The sequence below is a fragment of the Curcuma longa genome, chromosome 14 (assembly GCF_044706935.1).
Source record: "Curcuma longa cultivar G26 ecotype Majalengka, Jawa Barat chromosome 14, ITB_CL_G26_1.1, whole genome shotgun sequence".
In the NCBI taxonomy this organism is placed as follows: Eukaryota; Viridiplantae; Streptophyta; class Magnoliopsida; order Zingiberales; family Zingiberaceae; genus Curcuma; species Curcuma longa.
The window spans coordinates 8976569-8996153 of record NC_133874.1 but is presented as its reverse complement, the minus strand read 5'-3'; the positions used below and the strand labels follow the sequence as shown (position 1 = coordinate 8996153).

At 36.4% G+C, this 19585-nt stretch overlaps 1 protein-coding gene across 1 annotated transcript; it reads left to right on the top strand.

Annotated features, from left to right (window-relative positions):
• Positions 1-12662: 12662 nt before the first annotated feature.
• On the top strand, positions 12663-14398 carry LOC141845016 (protein DETOXIFICATION 52-like). Its single transcript, XM_074733018.1, has one exon. It carries the CDS (start codon positions 12706-12708, stop codon positions 14362-14364), a length of 1659 nt encoding a protein of 552 aa, XP_074589119.1. The 5' UTR covers positions 12663-12705; the 3' UTR covers positions 14365-14398.
• The last annotated feature ends 5187 nt before the right edge of the window (positions 14399-19585 follow it).

Genomic DNA, 19585 nt, shown 5'->3' with positions numbered 1-19585 from the left:
TAAAGCTAATTTTAACCATGATCTATGGAATAAATGCACATGACTTGCACATTAGCTTTCTCCATGATTGGTCAACACAAAATCAATTTGTTTTAATAAAACTAAAGCGCAGTTTGATATATCAAATTATATCTTGAACTTAGTTCATCATCCTAACATCTCACTTGAATCTAATGTGTCTCAAGACACACACAAGTCATCTTATGATTTTTGTGAAATGTAAAATTAGTGTTTCCCTAAACCTAAGGGATCATGCATTTCTATCTAGACATTCTAGGTCTGATCATCTTACGTGCGATGTCAACTAATGTCATGACATATGATATGTCACACATAACATGACAAGTATGACATGCTAATAAAAATACCTAGAGTTTTAATATAAGTGTTTCAAGTAATCTTTATTCCAAATACACAATTTGACATAAGCAACTTATCTCTCTCAAATGTGCTAAAAACCCATACTCGACATACTTTATGATTCTATCATATTTGTATCAATTTTGAACAATCTCAAGACTTTAATTTTTATTGACACACTATAAAATGCTCAAGAATAAGATTTAAATCTTCATTCTCAAAATATCACAATACCTTGAAAATATCCTAAAATATCAACTTTACTATGGTTAAGTTAACTACCCTTCCAATTAAGGTTGACACATCATATGCCCATTTAGTGTGAAGAGATCATACTCTTAGAAACCTAATACCTATTGGAATTCCTTGGGTGTACTAGATACTCATTAGAGATAATCTCTCTAGATACACTCCTAATGACTCTCCTAGGCTTCTTAGAAGCTTTAGTCATGCTAGTCTTTTCAAGGTCAACATTAGAGATAACCTCCCTTGTAATCTTGACTTGACTCCTAGATCTAGAGTTAGTTTCATAATTATATGGAACTCTATGGTATGAAGACATACTTTCCTTGGACTTAGGTTTGCATCCCAAATCTTTTTTTCCCTTAGATGATTCTTGTTTACCTAAACCTAGGTTTTGCTTCTTGTGGCCTTTAATCTCATTCGTTATTTTAGTAAGGATCTTTTCTAATTGATCAAGTTTTGACCTCAAAACTTGATTTTCAACCTCTAAAGCATTTATCCTTGATTTTTCATGATTTCCTTAGATTTTCCTTTTTCTAGGCATATATCTAAATTGCTTAGAGTTCTTGCCTAGATTATTTTCTACCTTCCTATCTTTAGGTAAGGTTTCTCTAGCATGATGTGATCTAACACTTTCCTTAGGTCTATCATAATTTCTATTTTTATGATAATTGACACAAAGATGATAAAACCTATTTCTAACATTCTCGTTATCATGATATAAGGAAAATGCATTATGAAATAATACCTTAGGTTTGCTCCTAGAAGCTCCCCTTGATTTGAGTTTCCTCGTTGGTCCTTACTTTGGTGCCTCCCGCTTGGGCATTGGTTCCAATAGTGCACTCGTTGATTGCATGAAAAGCACACAATGTGTTGTTGCCATTGTGTATCAAGGTATGAACCTCCTTTGGCTTCTCCTTTGCCTCTTATGTCACTTGAACCTTCTTCTTTGTCAATTTGGGATACTTGCTCTTATAATGTCTCTTTTTTCTACACTCAAAACATATTATATGATCTTTATTTTTGATAGTTGAAATTGTGATACCTTCTTCAATCGTAGGAGTTGCATGTGCTTCATTTTCATCGGCTCCGAATGTTGAGGGTTCATCTTGTTCCAATGTTGCTGATTTATCCTCTCCGTCAACTCTTAAGGTAGATGCTTCTTCAAGTTCATCCTCCATCTTGGAAATTGAGTGCCTCTTGATTTTCAAGTTTTTCGATTCTCGAGCCGATGAATCTCCCTCCTTGGACTCGTCTTTACTTTGCATTGTGATTGAATCTTCATGAAACTTTATTAGCTTCATCCACAATCCTTTAGCATCTTGATATTCACCTATTCTACCCAAAACATTGTTAGGGATCAAATTAACTAAAATTTTGATTACCTTATTCTTTACCTTGAATTTTTGACTTGCTTCTTAGTCCATTTGCTCTTTCGTAGAAGTTTTTCTTTTGCATCTCTCTGAGCTTCAAATTCTTCCATTAGACCAAACCATTGCTCTACCATCTTCAAGAAATACTTCATTCTTGATTCCCAATGATCAAAACCTCTTAAAACAAATGGTGGAAGTACTTAGATGTCCAAGACCAGCTCAAGGTATAAGCCACTAAGGCCTATGCTTGGGGCCTCTATTTCACTTGGGGCTTCAAATTATATATATATATATATATATATATATATATATATATAAATAATAATATAATTATTAAATTATTTTAGAAGCATATGTATGAGTTTGTCTAGTAAATATTTAAAATTATAAGCTAAAATAAATTTTAATTTAGATTTATTTTGATCGATAATTTTAATTTTTTACTAGTCAAATTAGATTTGACTAGTAATTTTTAATTTTTTATTAGTCGAAGTTAGATTTTGATCGATAATTTTTAATTTTTTATAGGTCAAAATTAAATTGGGCCTATAATTTTAAAATTTTTACAAGCCAAATTCGGCTTGACAAGAATTTTTTATTTTGACTGGTCATAGATTTGGCATGTAATTTTTAATTTTTTTAATGACCAAAATATAGTATTGATAATTTTTTATTTTTTTACTAGTCATAATTAAATTTGGTAGATAATTTAAATTTTTTACCGTAAAAGATAGATTTTACTAGTAATTTTTTATTTCTTTTCTAGTTAAAATTTGGTCAGTAATTTTTAATTTTTAATTGATCAAAATTTGATTTACTGGGCTTGTCTAATAAATTAAACATACTTTTTTAATCATACTAATTGATATTTTTTATAAAAATACTTTAAAAATTCAAAATATATTTAATATTGTACTAGATTATTTCTTTCTAAAATTTTTTTTCTTGTCTTTCTTCTTTTTCATCATCAATTTTATACCATTATTATTGTGCCCTTACTTCTCCATAAATTATTATGCACCCTCTCTCTTTTTATATAATTTGTTATCGATGTTAAAAAAAATTACAAACTAAATATTTTTGACTAAATAAATTTGATCAATAATTTATCGAAGTTAAAATTGATAAAAGGATAGTCCTATACATGAAATTTTCATCAAGTAAAATGTATATTAACAGTATTATAATAATTGATCACTCTTTTATCAAATTTAGATAGTATTTTTAATATTTTATTGAAAAATTTTAACTTTATTTAGTTAATTAAAAATATTTATTTGATAAATATATTATTTTTTAACAAATTATAGTTGAAAGTTTAGCAAAAAAATATTTTATTTTTTAAATTTACTAATAAAAAAGTGAGGCTCAGTACAACGGTAAAATTACTACTGTGTGACCTAGTAGTCACGACTTTTAGTTGTTAAAACAACCTTTTACAATGCACCGAGTTGTCCTTTTAAAATTTATTAATAAAATTAAATATCTTTAATAATATTTTTTATTAAAAAATTATTTTTTAAAAAAATAATATTTATTTTTTAAAAAATAATATTTATTTTTTAAAAGTAATATTTATTTTTTAAAAAAATAATTATTTTTTAAAAAATATTAAAGCCCTAAATATTTTGTCCTGCCTAGGGCCTTTAAAATTGTTGAGAGAGCCATGTGGATGCTGTATTTGAATCCATTCGGGAATCCATTCTAAAATCTGAGCTCCCTTTAATATTGACTTCTTTCGATGGTCAATCGGATGACTTGTTATCGAAGAGCTCAAACTCACACCTTCTTCTTTTTCCTCTAACTTTGTGCTCCTTCTGGCTGTTAGTCTGATGAGGAGCGGCCTGACTCTGATACGACTTGTTAAAATCTTGCTAGCTAGAGGAGGGTGAATATATAGCTCCAATCCCTTCTTGTCTTGATTGTGGGCTCGTTGTTTGAATGCATAGCAAAATCTTGACTCAAACTTGTGACCACAAACACAACTCTGAGATTTACTTGATATCCACCTCTTAGGTGACTAATCCAAGGCTTACTCCTAGTGATCTCCCTTTACTATAAACTCCTTTTCGGATACCTTGCAGAGGTGGAGAAGCCTCTTACAAGTTCTTCTTACAACAAATATAAGCAAATATAAAAATACAAATGAAATCAAAAGAAATAGAAACAAACACGTTTACAGCCTTTGTTTTGGATGCTTATTGTTGGTTCGAATTGTTGGTTTGGAAAAACAACAACACTTCATCCTCAAACTCCCCAAAATTAGTGTCGAAAATCTCCTTAAAGCCTTTCTTTTAAAGGTTTTAGGTCGGGATTGATTTTCGCCTATCAATCGACTGATCTTACCTATCAGTCGGTTGATATGTGTTCTGCCTATTTTTGTTGTTGAATGACCACTGAACCTTTTGAAATCGTATTTAATTTTATTCATTTTTCAAATATCAATCGACTAGACTGATCGAGCGACCAGTAGAATCGACTATATTTTGTTCACTTTTAAAACAATACCAATCGATTGATGACCCTGATTAATCAAATTGATTTTTTTCTATTCGCTTCTGAAACAACACCAGTGGACTGATGATCTTGATCAATTGAATTAAGTTGCTTTTATTTAGTTCTGATCAAAATCAATTGACTGATACATATAATATTAGTGCACTGATATTGAATAAAAATATAGATCTATGAACAAGCTCCGTTTAGCAACTTAGATCGTCTCATTTTGATATCGAGTCAAAAGTTATGGCTTTCAGAAGTTTACTTTGTTAGTATTTCCTTGTTGTCTAACATCCGATCAATCTTGACTTACTAGGACTTTCTTGTTACCTAGCATCCAATCAACCTTGACCTGTGGGGACTTCTTCGTTATCTAGCATCCGGTCAATCTTGACCTATTGAGACTTCACCGTTACTTGGAATCTGGCCAATCTTATATGGCCGGGACTTCATGACTAATGTCACTCCCTACTAGACCGTCAAATGTTCGATCAACCGTGACTCACTTGGGCTTTCTTCTTTTGTCAATTATGTGTTAGACTTTCGATCGTCAAATATCCGGCCAGCCATGACCCACTTGGACTTTCCTGTTGGACTTTCAATCATCAAGTGTTCGATCAACCATGACTCATTTATATTGTTCATTTTATGCCAACTTCATATTAGACTTCTAATTATCGAATATTTGATTAACCATGACTAACCTAGTGTCTCACTTTACCACCTAACATATTGATCAAATATCGAAATCTCAACTTGAGTCAACTTGATCAACCTTGACCAGAGGTCGATTGCACCAATAATAATCTTAGATTTGTTTTAGTTATATTGATCATCTCGATAGAATGTAGCTTGTATGTAGAGTTTATCATGTAGAGATATTTATCCTAAAGGCTAGAGAGTATTTTGATAGGTTGCATTAGGGTTTATATATGTTAGAGCTAATGAAGATACAGTGTAATTTGAGCATGGACAGAATGAAAGTATAACATCATTTAGCGAAATCAAGTTAGAGTTGGACTTTATCACTTTAAGATAAATTTATCCCACACATGATGTTCACAGAATATGACAATTATCTCCTAAGATATAATGACTTTATCTTGCAAGTAATAATTTGTCCATCACTTTCTAAAATTTAATTTGATTTTATAAAATATAAATTTATACGCAAGTAATAAAAAATTTTAATTTTATTGTTTTCCTAAAATCTAAAATTTAAATTTTATAAAAAATTTTATAACGTTAGATTTTATATATCTTATTTTAATTTAATAAATATATATTTATGAAATCAATATTAAAACATATTTATATAATTTTTTGAAAGATTTTATAAATTAAAATTATATAGAAAATATATATAATATCTCAACATTAATTATTAATTTTAATTTTATAAAATTTGAATTTATATAATTTCTACAAAGTTTAATATAAAAATTCTTGTCTTATAAATAAAATAAATAAAAATTCTATTATATTTATCTTCATCTCATAATTAGAGCTTCGACCTTATCCATATGACTTTACATGCTTCTAGAGACAATGATTGTATTCATAATTGATCAAACTCTGTCTCTTCTATATTAGTTCAGGTGCATTAATTTTGATTGACCTCTAGCTACCAGATATAGACCATCTAATTCAAAAAATGGTGAGTTTTATTAGTGCAATTAATCTCTAATCAAGGTTAAATTTGAATTAGTTCAAGTTAAATTAATATGTTTGATGGTTGAGCGAGACGTCAAAGTAAAAAAAGATTATTAGAAGAAAGTTGTTAATTCAATTAATCTCGGATCAAGATCGACTAAGAGCGATCCAATATTTATTGGTTGAGCGAAAAGTCAAGTATGTCAAATTTAATCAGATACTTGACAGTAGAGAAGTCTAAGTGAGTCATGATTACTTGGACACTTGAAAAAGTCCAACAAGAGAGTTAGCAATGGTGAGGTCAAAGTGAGTCAAGGTTAACTAAACACTTGACAATAGTGGAAGTCCTAGCAGATAACGGAGGATTGAATGTTAGACATATATAAGTGAAAGTCCTAATAGGTCATAAAAGATCAAATATTAAGTACAAGAAGTGAAGTCCTGATAGGTCATGGAGAATCAGATATTAGACGCGAGACTAAAAGTCTAATAGGTCAAGATTGACCGGGTGCTAGGTAATGGTGAAGTTCTGACAAGTTAAGGTTGATCGGATGCTAGATAATAGTGAAGTTCTTACAGGTCAAGCTTGATCAGATGCTAAGTAAAGAAAGTCTTGACAGATCAGGATTGATCTAATAAAACAAATATTGTTAGGTTGATGTCAATCAGAAACTAGACAAAGTAATTATTCAACCTTGGTAAGGCTGAAACAAAAATATCAGTCAACTGCTATGGGATAACAATGGACTGATGAACTCCTAAATCATGAATTTAGACTTTAAGAGATTTTAAGGGGTTTACGGTGTCATTAATCGACTGATGTGGTTCATCAAGTCAATTGATGACATTGTTGGAGCAAATAGAATGTCTGAAACTCGGTCGATCAACTTGATCAATCATCATCAATCCATTGATGGAGATGATTAATTAATTGATGACACTATTAGATCGAACAAAAAGTTTCTGAGTCAATTTGAGAACTCTATTATTGATGCAATAGTCGACTAATAAGCTGCAGTAGTCAATTATTATAGTTAATGTTAAGTTGAAAGAGTCGTTCTGTAAATTTTTTTAAAAAATAATCAATTGATGGTGACAAACAATCGACTGTTAGGTGGTTTCAGTCATGATAGCAATCTTATAAAAGAAGATTTCGTGAAGGATTTTAGATATCGATTCTTGGAGATTTTGAAGGGAAATACTAATGTATTCCAGACCTTCAAGAGGTATTCTAAAACAATCACAACACGAACAAAATAAAGATTTCTTATGTAAAATACTTATTTATATTATATTCATTTTCATCTTTATTTTTGTATTTTCCTTATAAGAACAAGTCTTGTAAGAAATTTCTTCGTCTTTAAAAGGTCTCTGACAAAGAGAGATAGCAATGTTACCACTGGGACTCTAGATCATGGAGTAGGAATCAGAGATTTCGAACCACGTAAAATCAAAATGTTATGTGCTTGTGTTTTATCTTTATATTCTAATGCACATTAACTTTTTATAGACAAACACACAATCGATTGAACAATAAAATAGTGAATCACTCTTTATCCCTCTCTAGAGACGTCATGATTCCCAACAAGTTTCACGAATACCCTTTCTCAATAATAATAGTTATGCAATTCAATCTTCTTATCAACTTATATCATAATGTGTCTTTAGTACTTAGATTAGCATCTATCATAATATGACACACTTCAAGACTTTTTTTACTGTAATTGTGATCCACTTGAAGGTATACCAACTTGAAAACTCTTCTTAATTGATCTTCAATATGCATATATTTCTCAAAGTGATCATTGAACTAATTCGATATTGTGATATACTCTTCTATTTACTAGAAACAACAAGTCTTATGTTTATTACTTACCTACATAGGGCTAGTAAAATATCCAACTATAATGGTATAAATACCCTTTTCAAGGGCCTAAATTAACATAACAAATGTCAAAATATGTTGATCATCTTATGAGATAATAGTACTAATCTCAAGTCCAAGATGCAGTAGCTTTGGTTGCATGAGACCCCATAGACACTATGTGGCATATCAAATTGAATTTAATATTTTAATGAATCGTGTACATGGATTTCCATATTATTCATTTTGTAGACCTCAATTTCATAATTCCGAAAATGCAGAGTACATTTTCAATATGCTTCCTCTTTTATTAGTAGGTACACTAGTCGATTTCTAAACTTACTATACTAGATTTGTGATCATCAATTGACTACTCATAATTCATTAGTCAATTCCTAAACTTTGTGCTCTAGTAGGACCATTACACAACTTGTGTCAATTTCAAAATCTCACAACTCTCTATTTAAGTATGAAATTCACATACGAGGGCATGGTTATGCTCACCAATAGCCTTAGATGCCTCAAAAACACTTTAAATTAAGTTTATTACACTTCCAGAAGTCTCCTGAGTGTATCCATGCCCTCAAATCTATATTCCATAACCTAAATTGAGAAATATAGATTTTTAGAATCTTCACAATCTTAAGATAATTTAGTATAAACTCATAAAAGAATAAGACTTATCATACTTACTCACCAACACCATGAAAGATTCCTAAGACTTCCTTGATTCAGATCAAATCAAGATTTTAAAATTATGGATATTATAAGATCATCAATAAATTTTAATCAAAACTCACTTATAGCCTTAGGAATCCCAGAATCATTACACTTTTGGGAAGCTCTTAACTATAATCATGCCCTCAAATCTAAAGCTCACAGTCTAATTAAGAGATGCAGATTTTTTAAATTTTTACAACGTTAAAATAATTTAATACAAGCTCATTAAAGAGTATAGGCTTGTCATACTTACCCATCAACATTGTTGGTGCAGGGAGTATCAGAATCGAACTTATGCTTTGATGTTGGCAAAGATTTAAAGTTAAGCCTTGTTATGGACTGATAAGTTGATCTAAGTGTGCAAGGCAAGTCTCAGTTGAAGTTACGTAAGGAAGTCCTAGTCGGAAGAACTAAGCAGAAGTCTCGGCAGATCGAGGACATCGGATAGGAAGCCATGGGGGTTGAGGACATCAGGAAGAAATCTAGATGGGTCAAGGGTTGGAGGTCTAGCGGAAAGTCTTGAGGATCAAGATCGAGTTAAGCAAAAGTCCAAATAGGTCGGATGGATCAAAGTTTAGCACCTAGTAAAACTCTCCCTAGTGGAGTAGTGAAGGCGCGCTCTTGGAAAGAGAGCAATACGCGTCGATCCAACTTAGCATTTTATAGGAGACCGAAAGTTGAGATCGGGCAACTGAAAAGTTGTCATTAATACTTCTTATATATTTGTGCTATCACTGTGAAGCAGGAAGCAATAAATGTGAGTTGGTCGAAAACAACGAGATTTGAGTGCCCAGATGGCTCGAAATCCAACTATTGGACACATCGGATTTCAAGCACTCGAAAGGGATTTAGGCGCTCGAGGAGGAATAAACTCGATGCTGACAGAGTCTCGACTAGATGTAGCAACGTTAGTAGTCCAAGAGCACGGAAGGAGTTCAGGCGCTTGGAGGTGGATAACTCATCTACAAGTCGAATCGGATAAGCCATGTTGGAGGCACCCAGAAGGGATCCAAGCACTTAGAATGCTCAATAAAAGTACCCTCGAACAGCAGATTGGAAGAATAGTTTTTGACGCTTCTCTTATCTTCCATTCTATGCCAAGATTCTAATGTCAAGATGTTGCTATGCTCGAGCTTCAATAACGCAATAACGATGCGGTCTAGCATTTGATAACATATAGTTAGTTGCATTCATAATCATTCTTTTTGTACTGATTTTTAAAGGGTCGATAAGATTGTTACCGAACCCTATATTTGTAAAAGAAATAAACCTTCTTCTTTTTCGAGAAGAAGGTTAATAGTGATTGTCCAACAAAAGTAGTTAGCATGACTGTGAGTCTTTGAGTAGCAGCTAGAGGTTGTGAACCAATTAAAAATAAAAGTGTCTCTGTTTTGTTTTATTTCTATTGCACTACTTTATTTTATGAACAATTTTTAAAGTTTACAAATTGCGCTATTCACCTCCTCCTCCCTAGCACTTTCTTGATCCAACAAACACTAACAAAGGTTCCTAAAACTCATGATTCAGACCATGATAAGATTTTAAAATTTTAAACACTACAAGGTTATCAATAAATTTTGATTAAAACTCGTTGATGACCTTAGAAACCTCAGAATCACTTAAGATCAAAACCATTATACTCCTAGGAGCCTTCTAATTGTAACCATGCCCTAAGACCTAGATTCTATGACTTAAATTGAGAGGTATGAATTTTTAAAACCTTCACAACCTTACGATAATTTGATACAAACTCATGAAAGGGCCTAGGTATGTCATACTTGGGGTCGGAACTAGGTATTTCATATTGGAGGCCAAAGATGTATGTTTATGGTTAAGGGGGTGGTCATGCAACCCAACAAATTCCATACCCCCCCCCCCCCCCCCCCCCCCCCCCCCCCACACACACACACACACACAATTTCTATACTACCATATTTCTTGTACTAAAAAAATTGAGGGAGGGAGGGGGCGCCGCCATCACCCACCCCCTTGGCTCTGTCCTTGCTCATCAACACTATCAAAGGATTCCTAGAAAGTCAAGTTTTTAAAATTTTAAACACTATTCAACAAATTTTAGCTAAAACTTGTTGATAGTTTTAGAAACCTTAGAATTACTTTAAATCAAGATTATTATACTCATGTGAGTCTCCTAAGTGTAATCATGCTCTCAGACTTAGATTCCACAACCTAAATTGACATATGTGAGTTTTTAAAATCTTCACAACTTTAAGACAATTTGATACAAACTTATTAAAGAGTTTAGGCCTGTCATACTTACTCATCAATACCACCAAGGGGTTCTTCGGACTCCCTTAATTCAGACCATGTTAAGGTTTTAAAATTCTAAATATTGTATGGTTATTAGTAAGTTTTGGTCAAAACTCATTGATAATTATTTTAAGATTGTGAAGATTTCAAAAATCCACTTAGGAGTGTAATGATTTGTGATTTTAAGTGATTTGAGGTTCTTACAGTCATTAGCGAATTTTGATCAAAATTCGCTGATAACCTTATATTGTCCAAAATTTTAAAGTTTTAACATGGTTTAAACTAGGGGAGTCTTAAAAACTCTTTGGTGGTGTTGATGAATAAGTATGACAAATCTAGTCCCTTTAATTTGTGTCAAGTTATCTTAAAGTTGTGAAAATTTTAAAAACTCATATCTCAATTTAGACCATGAAATTTAAGTTTGAGGGTATGATTACATTCAGGAAGCTCATAGGAGTGTAATGGTTCTAATTTAAAGTGATTCTGAGATTTCTAAAACCATCAGCGAGTTTTGATCAAAATTTGTTAATGACCTTAGACACTTCAAATCAAAATCAAATTCATTGTACTCCTTACATCATCCTTAATATAACCATGCCTTTATATATGAATTTCATACCTAGTAGAGCACAAAAAAATTTAATAGTTGATTGATGAGTCATTAGTTGACAAATGATCACAAATTTAGCATAGTAAATTTAAAATTGATTGATGTATTCGATTGACTATAACAGTTGACTCTCATCAACTATTGATAAAGGAGGAGACATAACGAGAATGTACTATGCGTTTTTAGAATTATAAAACCGAGCTACGCAAATTGAATAATATGGAAACCTACTTACGTAGTTCAATAAAATGTTAAATTGATTTGCATATCACTATATTTATAAGTATAAGATCATCTACTACTATCATGTAATAAAAACATAATACATATTGGTTGAAGTCAATATTCTATCTCAAACTTATTATTACTAAGGATATTTAATAGTATCACTTTATGGTTTATGATTAAATTACATTTTACAGTGAGTTTCCTTACAATTCGATTGTCTTCAAAGAATTATCAACAAAAACTATCGAGCTCACGAAACCAATCAGGTTAGACAAGCCGATCGAGCTCGACATGCTAATCATTTCGAATTAGGTCGAATGGGTTGGCTTGTTCAAGTGGGCCTCTCATGCCAATTGAACAAGATTGGCTAATTTGGACAAACTATAAATGTGTTGTTTGTAAGGAAGGAGATAGGCAGGCTGGAAAGTTAGGTGAATTCAAGCAACCGAGATGAGGTTCGCGGCCGGTCCGATGATGACCTAACATCATCAATAGTTCGAGCACAACAGACATATGATATATCGAGCTAGTGATTATCCCACCTTACTATTTACCATGGAATAAATTAAGAAGCATGATTGAAGGTTGAAGGTCTTTGGGGAGGAGGATATTTTGGAGTTTGAAGGTTGAGGTTTTAATGTGAAGGTTAAGAAGCAACGAGACATTAGACATCATCCCTCCTTCCCATTGGGCAGGGGCCAACCTTAATGCGCCCTTCATATTTAATCCACGAGAAGAACCGACGCTACTGTGGCGCCTGTTATGCCGCTTATTAAATACTCCGACGCTGCAAATCATAGCGCAGCGGACGGACACCAAAACGCCAACCAAAGAGAAACAGAGGAGGAGGAGGAGGAGGATTCCATTACTCCGTCGCCTCCGCCGCGATGTGCAATATCACAGCATCCACCGCCGTCGCCGTCGCCGCTGCCGCTGCCTCACCGGATGAGAAGAATACCCTTCTCTCGCCCGCTCATTTCTATCTCACCATCTTTCCCCTTTCCAAACAATCCGGTCTCGGGAATATTGTAGAGCAGCGGGTGGACTTGAAGTGCCTCCCTGCGGCAGAGAAGCCTCTCCTGTCGCCGGCGGAGGTGTTTCAGGAGGCCGGCTCGCTTTTCCGGCTCTCCTTCCCCATTGCGCTGACGGCGTTGCTGCTGTACCTGCGTTCCATCGTCTCGATGCTCTTCCTGGGTTCGCTGGGCGATTTGCCGCTCGCCGCTGGGTCGCTCGCCATCGCCTTCGCCAACATCACCGGATACTCTGTCCTCTCGGGCCTCTCGTTGGGGATGGAACCGCTCTGCTCGCAGGCGTTCGGTGCGAACCAGCCGCGGCTGCTGGCGCTGACCTTCCACCGCGCCGTGCTCTTCCTGCTCTGTTCCTCGCTGCCCATCGCCCTGCTCTGGTTCAACATGTCGCGGATTCTGCTCTTCCTCGGCCAGGACCCGGAGATCACCTCGGTGGCGCAGGAGTACCTTCTCTTCTCGCTCCCTGATCTCTTATCTTTCTCTCTCGTCCACCCTTTCCGGATCTACCTACGATCGCAGGGCGTAACGCGGCCGCTCGCCGCCGCCGCCGCCGCCGCCGCCCTCGCAGCGGCCGTCCACCTCCCGGCCAACTTCCTCCTGGTGACCCAACTCGGCTTCGGCGCGTCGGGTGTGGCGGCCGCGGCCGCGGTGTCCAACTTTGCTCTCGTCCTTTGCCTCCTCCCGCACGCGCCCCGCGGACCCACCGCGGAGTGCCTCGCCGGGTGGGGCCCGCTGGCCCGCCTCGCAGCGCCTAGCTGCGTCTCCGTCTGCCTCGAGTGGTGGTGGTACGAGCTCATGATTCTCCTCTGCGGCCTCCTTCCCGATCCCCGTCCCGCCGTCGCCGCCATGGGCGTCCTCATCCAGACCACCGCCCTCGTCTACGTCTTCCCTTCCTCCCTCGGATTCGGAGTCTCCGCCCGAGTCGGCAACGAGCTCGGCGCCAACCGCCCATCCCGCGCGCGCGTCTCCGCCGCCGTCTCCGTGCTCTTCGCCGCCGTCATGGGACTCGCAGCCATGTGCTTCGCCGCCGGCGTGCGGGAGCGCTGGGGCCGCATGTTCACCGACGACGCCGACATCCTTCGCCTGACGGCGGCGGCTCTGCCAGTCGTGGGGCTGTGCGAGCTGGGAAACTGCCCGCAGACTGTCGGCTGCGGGGTCCTGCGCGGCAGCGCGCGGCCGTCGCGGGCGGCCCACATCAACCTCGGCGCCTTCTACCTCGTCGGCATGCCGATCGCCGTCGGCCTCGGCTTTTGGCTTCGACTCGGCTTCGTCGGGCTCTGGACCGGCCTTCTCGCCGCCCAAGTCTGCTGCGCCGGGCTCATGCTTCGCGCCGTCAGTACCACCGACTGGGAGGCGCAAGCCCGGCGGGCACAGTCGCTGACGTCTTCCGCCGCCGCCGCCGCAGCTGGCAACCCCTCGCCGCAGGAGGTGAACATAGAGGAAGCCGAAGGCAACGAGCGATCGACCTATCGCTACGAGCCTCTGATCGCGATTAAGGTCTGTGCCTTGGAAAGATAATATTAATTGGAAAAAAAAATTATTCCTATCAATTATTTCCAAAAATTGGAACGAAAAAGAGTCCCCAAATATCTCTTTTTCTCACGAATAGAAAAATCATCCAATTCATCTATTAAATTTATAATTATTATTTCTTAATAAATGTGTCGTAGTATGCATTTATGATGCTGCGATTGGTCTCAAAAATATCAAACTCGTGTGGACTGACTCATTTAATTTCTTTTCTCCAAATTTTTTCCATAAATTAAATTTCTGATCGATGTCGAGTGCCGTACCAGTACATTGGATATCTCTTCGAAAGATGTCAGAGAATCCATGTGAGTAGATGTCGAGTAACAAGAAAGAAGAAGATATTTCTAGATAAAGTAAAAGTCGAACCAGTGGCTCTTGGCATTTCAGGAAAGTACCGAGGATCAATGTGTCCAGAGCCTGAGATATTAAGAAGAAGAACTCTTTGCGGAGAGAAGAAGAAAGGTCGCGGATCGATCACTCTTCTCGCACTCGATGCGACATCGCACGAGGGCGAGTCGATGCAGGCCTCCGGATCCGTGGCTGGCTGTTAGAACAGCACCATCATCCCCTCCATTATTACCCTGGAATTCAAGCCGAAGCTACTGTGCGTGCAAGTTGGTTGCGTCCCGAGAAGAGAACAGACGAAAAAGGCGACGAGGACAGTGCGTGTCTGATGCCAGGAGGCGGTTGCTGGTCCACGCATGCATGCGCCAGCGACTGGTTTGGCCGAGAGAGGCCGGCCATGGACGTCCATTTTAAGGAAGGGGAAATGGCCGGCCTCGAGGAGAGAGAAAGAGAGAAAGAGAGAGAGTACAGTGATGGCCTGAGTGGTGCATGTGAAATTCCTACTCCTTCCTTTGGCTTCATGTTACAAACTTCACTCTCAGTCTCCTGCATGCTCATGTCAGAGTCAGAGTCAGAGGGAGACCCCAGCGTTGTACCTTTCTCCTTCTGCCTCTGCATCATCACCCGCAACTAATTTAATTGCTTTGTCTCTATCAATTTATGTGTATTAACTAGCATAGAGAGGGAAATTAAAGAGTTTGATCTGTTAATCAATGAGTGCAGAGATAAGTAGGAGGCATAAAATAGAATGGAACCCATCTCCACACATCGGTCCTTTTGTGATACTGACATGGCAGCTACTGCATTTCACTGGCTGCCTGGATCTACCACCCCGTGTTTAACTAATCAAGTGCCTGTTAATGATGGTCAGGTGAATTACCTAAGATTCTTGCAAAACAAAATTAACTATGTATGTTGTTGGACAAACTAGCTGCATCAGTTACACGGCTGCATCAACGGCGGTGGCGGCCGGTAGTCCTCCGGCAGGCGGGGGAGGTGTACGGATAACGAAGAGATGATCCCTCGACAGCAGCTAGTATGCGTGGTGGCCGGCGCTCGTCCTTCGACGGCGTTCTGGCGGGCTGCCAGCGCGAGCGTACGTCGGCCGCCGGTTGTGTAGCGACGGCGATTGTAGAGGATGAAGGATTAGCTTTTTTTTGGTAATTAATTTAGACAATTAATTGATTGGTTAATGCAGTATTAATTGCTTTTAATTAATTTGAAAGCGGTTAATTAAGTTAGTATTTTATTAGGCCTTCACCAGTTTCTTAGTCTGAAAATAAGCTTTTAATTGACTAGAAACATCAGAATAATTGATGACGAGAGATTATATTTAATCAATTAGATCTTAAATTTCGATCAAACTGATTAATTTTATACTTAGGGTTTAATGGGTTACAAATGTGCAATTTAATTTATTTAGAACTATACGGTTGCCCTTACGCATGGTTGAATTGGTTACTGCAGGGCAGACTTGCTGAAATAGACAAGGATGAATCTCGACGAAGCCGAGGCAATGTCCTCCTCCGTAGTGACCAACTGTAACTTTTCGATTTGCCTCCTCACAGATGATTATGAGATCGACCGTGTGGGACCACTGAGGTGACAGATTCCACCTTATAAATGCTGAAGAAGGACTATATACGGTTGATTTAACTTTTGATGGATTGATGTTAATTTTACAATATGTTGACAATTTTGCATTTTAATCCTTCTTATTTGTTTCATTTGCAATTATAATTTTTTCCCCAAAAATTTAAGTTATGTTGTAGATTGGCTTGTTTAACATTAACATGAGTTATTTAAAATTATATTAAATTTGTAATAGAATCTCAAATTATATTGTAATATATATTTTACCTATTTAAAGAGGTTTTATTGTTTATTATAAAGCGATTAAGGCCTAGAGACCAAAAGTCTTTAGGGAGTTTGAATTGTTGGAGTTCACAAGTAATTATAATTTTTGCGTTCACATTTTTGTTTAACATTATCAAGAAATGATGGGTGTAAACTAGGGGCTTGTACAACCAGAGAATAATACATTTAATAGAATTTAGGTTGTATTTTGTAGTTGCGCTCAATTGTGAGCTTTGGGGGTAGGTTTATTGTTAGGACCGATGGTGTCATTAGAGGGGGTGAATTATGTTTCGTTTGATCGTTCTCGTGTACTTGTCTACAATAGATTAGTGCACAATGGAAAGAATAATACAAATCAAATATAAGAATAGAAATAAGCACAAATACAAACCAATTTTCGTGGTTCGAAATCTCTGATTCCTACTCCATGATCTATCATTCTAGCGATAATCCACTAGCTTTCTTCTTGTTGGATATCATGGAAAAACCTCTCATAGAATATCTATTCTTACAAGTAAATACAAAGATAAAAGATGACAATAAATACAATGTAAATAAATAATTTATAAATGAAAATTTTACTTTGCTTGCTGTTGAATGCTTTTGGATTGCCTCTTGATGTTTAAAAATGTAGCAGCACTTGTCTTCATTAATCGACAATTTCTACATCAATAGAGTTTCCAATTTAACTTAGAAACTTTTTATTCACTGTAACAATGTCAATAATTGACTGTTACCATGTTCATCAATCGAATGATCCTAATTAGTTGATTTGATTAGCTAAGTTTCAAACTTTCTGCTTACTGTTGTAGTATCATCAGTCAATTGATCAAATCCATCAATCGACTAATCTACAATAAACCCCCTCAAATCTTGAATTTGATATTTAATTAGGGTTGAAAATACTATAGCAAAATATTATTCACATCAGTCGACTAATACTGTTTATTAATTAGTTGATTGACACACTATTCATAATGTTGGAAACATTATTCGTAGCGAATTTTCTTATGTCAATGGACCCCCATGTCTCTAAAACTTCTTCATATAATTAGCACAGGTCAATCCTGACTTACTAGGGCCCAACCTTTGTCTTGTATGTGATTGACTTCAACTTAGCAGAATTTTACCCACCTAGTATCCAATCAACTTTGATCTATCAGGCTTCACTATTGTCAAACATCTGATCTTCCTTGACTTGTTTAAACTTCGCATCTTATGCCTAATATCCTATCAATTTTAACCTGTCAAGACTTCGTTATTGCAAAAATCCGATCCTTCTTGACCTATTTAGACTTCCATTCTCACACTTAACATCCGATCTTCCATGATCTATTAGGACTTCCACCATTATCAAATGTCCAATCAACTTTGACACACATGGACTTCATCCTTACCAAGTGTCTGGTCCTTCATACTTAGACTTCGTCTTTGTCAACTTCCTATTAGACTTTTAATCATTAAGTGTTTAGTCAATCATGACTCACTTAAACTTTTCCATTATCAAATATCCAATCAACCTTTACTTACTTGACTTTTCACTTAAACATCCACATTAATTTTGATTAACCGATTCAAGGTTAATTGCACCGATAATCTCCCTCTCCAATAAATTCTCTTTCTTCTTAATATCTCATTATCGTCAACAAACATATTCATTAAACATCGAGATTCAACTTGAGCCAATTCGAACTTGATCAACATTGACTAGAGGTTGATTGCACCAATACTTATGAAGGTGTAAGCTAAGTGGAGTTGGGAACCCTGATCAAATTCAATTGATTATTGGAGGTGAGCCTCAATTTACTAGACTGGTTAGTTAGCTTGAGGCTCGATTATAAACTCTCTTTTCTTTTTAGAGAATAGGGTATTTTTCTCAGACTTTGGTCAACCAAAATATTAACATTTATATTTGATAAAAAAAAAAATTTATTTTTGAGTTATAGTTCATTCACCCCCTATCCTCTAGTTAATTCAGTGATCGACACAAACTTCATCCTATCAAAATTCGAAGGAGACTCCCCCACCCCCCCCCCCCCCCCCCCCCCCATTACGGTATAACGGTAAGGTGACTTGAGAGAAACTTCGATTACTGTAGTTCGATCCCCAACTATAGTATGCTTGGACACTTAATTTGGAGGGAAAAAGTTGTGTTGAGGGATCTACAGTTTAAGTACTTGGTTCCGAGCAACTTTAAAGCGGTGAAAAGAACTATGGAAGTCAACCTACTAGTGCAGTACTATGACACTTTCAGATTTATCCTAGTGGCTGGTGAAAAATTTTCGTGGGACCGGACCTGTCACATTTAGGATTAATTGATTCGAAGAACTTAATACTTGAGTTATCAAAAAAAATCGAGGAAGATTTGACATAAGAAAATAGAGAATTATTTTTTAATATATTTTGAAATAGCAGTGGTAATAGGTGAAATTTATGAATATTCCCAAGATCAAGACAAAGAATTAATAAAATTAGCAAGATGGATTAAGAAACAAAGTGAGAAGTACTCATTGATGCAAGAGCACAATTAGGCTTGATGAATACCCTACCAACACAAGAAATTAACAAAGTTGGAAAATATAATGCCACCAAAGAACTATAGAGAAGTTGATCCTTTTACATGAGGGACCTCCAAAACTAAATTTACAAAGAGAGATCTATTACAAATTCAAAAGTCAATACCTTCAAAATAAGAGATGTAGAATTAATGGCTTAAATGCACTGAATGTTCATCCTCCTCATCATCCAACAACGATAAAGAGACACAAGAAGCATATGTGGTGAAAAAATCTTTTAGGGAGAAATAGAATTTCAACAAAAGCAAATTTAGAAAGATACTTAGAGGAAAGAAGAACAAGAAGGAAAAGAAGAGAGTACGTGGTAAGCCATTTCTATTATTGCAACAAAGCGAGTACGTGATCAAATAAGTTGGATCAGTGATAGATGGCTCATAGATCCATAATGAGGTGGACTGAGAGATGGTTGGAGAATGATGATATGAGACAAC